The sequence below is a fragment of the Morone saxatilis genome, unplaced genomic scaffold (assembly GCF_004916995.1).
Source record: "Morone saxatilis isolate NCDOM2014 unplaced genomic scaffold, NCSU_SB_2.0 Contig5, whole genome shotgun sequence".
Classification (NCBI taxonomy): Eukaryota; Metazoa; Chordata; class Actinopteri; family Moronidae; genus Morone; species Morone saxatilis.
In genome coordinates this window covers 25,596,758-25,602,465 of record NW_023340095.1, presented here as the reverse complement: position 1 = coordinate 25,602,465, position 5,708 = coordinate 25,596,758, and the positions used below count along the sequence as shown (strand labels likewise).

General features: G+C 39.4%; 1 protein-coding gene across 2 annotated transcripts in view; it reads right to left on the bottom strand.

Moving 5' to 3' along the window:
- Window positions 1-1,348: 1,348 nt before the first annotated feature.
- LOC118339603 (galectin-8-like) overlaps window positions 1,349-5,708 on the bottom strand; it is a 5,093-nt gene continuing 733 nt past the window's right edge. For both annotated transcript variants that reach the window (XM_035677322.1, XM_035677323.1), the window contains exons 2-9: window positions 5,355-5,443; window positions 4,733-4,943; window positions 4,538-4,657; window positions 4,367-4,432; window positions 3,802-3,828; window positions 3,048-3,136; window positions 2,722-2,887; window positions 1,349-1,743 (exon numbers count right to left, since the gene is read on the bottom strand). In XM_035677322.1, the coding sequence (XP_035533215.1) occupies window positions 1,594-1,743; window positions 2,722-2,887; window positions 3,048-3,136; window positions 3,802-3,828; window positions 4,367-4,432; window positions 4,538-4,657; window positions 4,733-4,943; window positions 5,355-5,443 (918 nt within the window). In that variant the 3' untranslated portion in view covers window positions 1,349-1,593. The remainder of the gene's footprint in view (window positions 1,744-2,721; window positions 2,888-3,047; window positions 3,137-3,801; window positions 3,829-4,366; window positions 4,433-4,537; window positions 4,658-4,732; window positions 4,944-5,354; window positions 5,444-5,708) is intronic.

Here is a 5,708-nt window from a genome sequence, read left to right as displayed (position 1 = left end):
CGTCGGCCGTGGTGAAGCAGAAAGGTTTCTGTTAGGGGCCTTTAGATGCCTTCAGACCTGGGCATTTATCAGACACTGCAAAAACTAGATATACATTACACACATACACACACACACACACACACACACACTGGGGGACACAGGCGTGTCAGTGAATGATTTGTCAGTCTTGATAAGACAAACAATTTAGTTTTCGTTTGATCTTTCTGCGACATTCCTATCAGGAGAAGTGGCCGTTTTAATGTTTCTAGGTGGCACTAGAGAGTTTGACGTTGTTTGTTTTTCCATTTTATCGAAGTTTCAGCATATTTGGGAGAATAGATGTGAAGTTCTCACTGATGCGGCTGCATATGTTGACTGGAGATATACATGGCATCAACCTCATCGCAACACTGAGGTTTTAATAAGAAAAATAGGGGAAAGAAAGGCATATTTTATTAAAGTATTAAGTATATAAACAACCTTTAACAACACTTGGATGTTTCTGAGGAACGCTGATACGTGGGCCAGCAAAGACAGTTGCAGTAAAATTCTTTACAAAAGGAAATGAATTACAACTGGTAGGAGAAAGTCACTATGAACCTTTTTTCAAGAATTTCTGTTAATATTACAGACTTTCGCGGGACCAATTTAAAGGCACTGGAACTGGTTAGCCTGGAAGTGGGCAATTCAGGCTTTCAACTGTTCTTAATCTGGATTTTGTGAAGTTTCTGAATTTTAGCTGCTTTTTGAAAGACTTGTCAAAGAGATATGCAATCATATTTTCCGTGAGTCCGCAGTCTACGGTCTCTCCATCCACATCATTGTCTGAAAAAAAGCTTTTAAAAGAAGCACTGAAACTCTGGACATACAGATAGTGACTGACACAATTCATAAAAAAATCTTTCTTTCTGCAACTCGCTGTGATCTGGTTTGTAAATAAAGTTTAGCAGCCTGTGAAATCCTGTTAACGTGCTGACAGAGCGGGAAAGTGATCACAGGTTATTTCCAGGTGTAAACTCAATGATGCAGCTTTATTTAGGTCTTTCTCCACAGTCCCTCCACTGAATCCCCTCGTACAGCAATAGATTACCTCGTCCATGAAAACAAACTGATGGAGCTTCAAAACATGCCCTGTTTGCAGCTGGAGCTGTACCATTTTTTAAAACAGTTATTGGGACGCTCCTCCAGGTGATGCAGAGCTGTCCTCACACCGACGACCAACGTCACAACTTTTTGCAGGTTTGGTTTATTTTTTACAACTAAAACAACATTTTTGTTATTACGGAGTAAAGGACAGAAACAGGAGCTCGGTACCGGGTCAAATGTGAGCAGTCCTCCCTCATGAAGACTGAACAGAATAACGTTACAGGTTCAAGTGGTTAGTTTATTTGATCTGGTTACAAAGGAACACTCCCATGATGCATTGTGTTCTCTGATAATTAAATCCTTTACAAAGTGCGTTAACAGGAACAATTAAAGAATCACTGACAGCAGTTAGTTTGTTTCATTCTCTTCAGAAATATCTCGCTCAGGCTCACTGACCTCCGACCTCACTGATTATATAAATATATACGTTTCACAGGATGGCGTGGGCGCGTCAAAGGTCAGAGTTCAGAGGATTTTGACGTCCAGCAGCGCGACGTCTCCCAGCACCTCCAGCTGCGTGATGCGGCTCAGGTCCTGGACTCGGTGTTTGTAGTCCAGCTGGTGGTCCCCGTTCACGGCAACTCTGAACTGCTGAGAGTCGCAGCGGATGATCATCTGCAAAGAAACACACCGTCGTTACTGTGACCTCAGAGATCAATATCAGGGTAACCCTAATTAATATCTGTGGTAACTCCTGAGTTTACCCGACTACTTCATGTCAAAACGAAGAAGAAGAAGGAACATTGATTACAGCTTTCTTCTGACCATTACAATGATTTGACCACAGCACAGACTAAAATTAATATACAGATATATAGATGTTTGATCATTTTAGTACATTTTCAGGTTTTCCAGGATGTGTGGAATCAATAAGAGCTATTTATAAAGACACCTTTTACTTTACTTTGTAATTATACTATATTAATTAAGTATAAACAAATTGTTTCTAATTGTGATTAGAGTTACATTCAGGGTTTCTGTGGGTTTCAACTGGTTAAATTTAAGACTTTTTAAGAACATTATAATGAAATTTAAGATGTATTTTACACCAGACTGTCAGAAAAGTACGAAGTATATTAAGGAAAACTGATATTGGTTCCACATCTGTTTAATGTTGCAGTTACAGTTACAGAATGATCAATACAACATTTAAAAGAGACTTTAGGACCCTGCAGACACCCTGAAAATATGTTTACTTTATTATTTTGTAAAAAATAAAACTGTAAGAAAAAGCTTGGATGCATCACAGAGATATTCAGTTGTCAAGTATTAACATCAGATTGATTTTAATCATTTAATTTAATTTAATAATAGTTTTTAAACTATTATCTAGGAAAAATATTAACTTGAGATTATTGGCAGATAGTCAATATTAAATGACTCAGACCAGGACATCTCTAGATAATAATAATAATAATAAAGAGCTCTACAGGAGAGAATAATGACATTGTTTTTCTTTCTGCTGAACTTAGTATGAGTATATCTCAGTATGAGTTTATATGAAGCATCATCATCATCATCATGATGAGGAAGGTTAAAGTGTAAACAGAAACATTGACAGTGTATCTGAGTGTGTGGTTGTCGGTCTGTTACCTCGAAGTATCGGCCCGCAGTGAACGGGAAGGAGTCCAGTTTCGTCTCCTCGGGGCCCCAGCACTCCGACAGGAAGGAGTTTCTGACGAAGACTCCTTTCTTCAGACGAGGGTTGAGATGAAGAGCGATGTCGCTGCTGCCGGACACTCGCAGGTTCACAGCGAAACTGAAACACAAACAGCTGGTTCACAAACAGCTCACCACACTGAGGAGATTCCTGACGACCAACCAATGTTAGTTTTTATCAACTTAAAGGACTTTCTTTCTGAGCTGTAATTCACTTTCTGAGGAGCTGACATTGAACTGTGTGTGGAGCTGTTGTGTACCTTTGGGCTTTCTGATTGGTCTCTCCTTTAACAGTGATGCTGCGTCCGACACTCAGTCCTTTAACCAGCTCTCCTTTGAAGGGAACGCTCTGTGGAAACAAGATCTCATCAAACCAGATCTCAGATCAGCTGAATACAGAAACCAGGAAGGAGAATTAAAGATATAAAGAAATATCTTTAATTCTTTTCCTTCAACTGATCTGAAAACATCCAACATAAATTCTCTTCTTCACCATCAGTACTTAACATTAAATAAAGAAGAGATAAAGAAGGAAACAGGGAGTTAATTTCAGCTTCATATTTCAGATAAACATCCACTGGTTCACTTTTATTGAGAGAATTCTGGAAAAATTGTATTATCTCTCATCTTCATCCGCTTATCTGGGATCGGGTCGCGGGGGGAACAAGTCAAATAAAACAGACGTATCATCATTGTTTCTCTGAAGAACGTTTGATTTGGTTAAATACTGTTTGTATAAAGTAGAAAAGCACCAATAACAACCAACAAACAGTTAATAATCTTGTTAACGGGTGAATAAACATTATAGGACTCAAACATGGAAACAGCTGCAGATAAATTAAATCAACGGGAGAAAATGTGACTGAATGAGTTTGTTTGTTTCTGTAATTGTTTAATGATGGAAATATGTTTCCAATAAAGAAATTAAAGACCTGATGTCTGCAGTTTGGACTGTAAAAACATTCACAATATAAACCTGAACAACATCGACCATCATGCAACAGTAAAACTCACCAAGTCGCCTGAAGACGAGATTATTGACTGAAAGAAAAAAACATTGAAAGAGATTATAAACATTAATATATCAGCTAACATTATATTCTCTTTATAAAACACTATATTAAAGGTTATATATGAGATATTAATCATTATATTCCTATATACAGACACAGAGTCACATGGTGTCTCTCTCCCTCTGCCTGTGGTTGTATTGCAGCCTCTCTGTGGTTTGTTTCCATAGCCGGTCTGCTCCGACTGAAACTGCTGTTTTTATCATCTACGTCGGTGAATTAAGGATTTATTTCCACCAAACCAGAGTTGGTGATTGTTGGAAACACTAACAGAGACGCTTTAATGAGTTTGATTCTGTTTCTGTCCACTCTGAATGAAGTTACGATGATCTGAAGGTAAAATCAGTGTTTTTTGTCTTCTGGAGTCTGGTGGAGAGTGATAGTGATATTACGTCTGGTTTGTGGTTAAACTAAAGGTCTATCTCTGTAGGGATCCTTTCATAATGCTGTCAGACACTGACAATAACAACCTGAGTCTGTCAGTGGAACAAACAGGAACTTTAACATACTTTAACCGGAGCGTTTGTCCCCAGGGGTTCCTGGCTGGTCAAACTGGTTGGCGGAGAAACTGAACTCTAAAAACAACAAACAAACAAACAAACAAACAAACATTTAATTCATCAAATCTTCACGAGTTTTAATCACATGAGGTAAAAGCAGCAGAATCTGGACGGACTCACCGAGCTCTGGAGGATGCCGGCAGCTTGAACTTTGACCTTTCCGGATATAGACAGAGTGTCGACCAGCTCCAGCTCCAGTCTGTGTTTGTACTCCAACAAGTGACCTCCGTTCAGCGCCACCTGGTGGACACACTCAGACATTCAGTAAAAACCTTTATACAAACTGTCCGTCACAGCGTCAGGAGCTCGTCTCACCTTGAACTTGTCCTTCAGGACGAGGAAGATGAGCTCAAACGTCCCTCCGACGGTGAACGGCATCTGGTACAGGATCTCCTCTGAGCCCCAGCGCCCCCCCTGCAGCGTGTTGCAGACGATACACGGGGACTTCTTGAACCTCGGGTTGAAGTGAAACGCCACGTCGGCCCTCGGCTTCATGCTGCTGCCACACGTGAAGTCCACCTGGAACCTGCAGAAACAAAGAAAACTCAATATTCTGTCTCTGTGTGATCTCTACATTAATCTACCGGGAGCGAGAAGGTCAAACAAACTGTTTAAATATTAACTTCAAGTTTCACCCGAAATCCAAAGATCTGGAGAGAAAGAGTGTGAGAAGGTTAAAAACCTACCCAACAGGAAAGGTAGAGACCTCGGCGCTGTTGGAGCATCAACAGGAATAAATGAATTATAATGTATTTAAATATATCTCAACCTTTGAGGCTCTGAAAGTCACTCAATTTAAAAACATTTTAACAATTTTCAACAGCTAACAATTACAATTATATATATTCCATGAAGCATAAAGGTAATAATTACATGTGTAATAATAATAATATGTTAAATGTCTCTTTGTGTCCCAGGTCCTGTTGTGAGTCCTCACCTGTCGGCGTCAGACGGCACCGAACCCTGAATAACAACCATCTCCCCCGGCAGCAAACCGCCCAGGATGGTCCCACCGAAGGGGATCGTCTGTGTGGGGGGGGGAAACAGGAGTCAAACATCTGGAAACATCTGACAATAATCATTAGTAACTGTTCAATCTGCAGCATCAATACATAAAGTCTGTTTGACTTGCAGATAGTTCAACGACAATAAACAGATATTTTATTTGGTTTATTTTCAGAAATCATTTTAATAACGAGGTTTATGAACTCTAGTTGAGCATTAACACTTCAACTGATGTGTAAGAGTTTACAACATTAGAAAAGAAGAATTCATTATTATTATTATTATT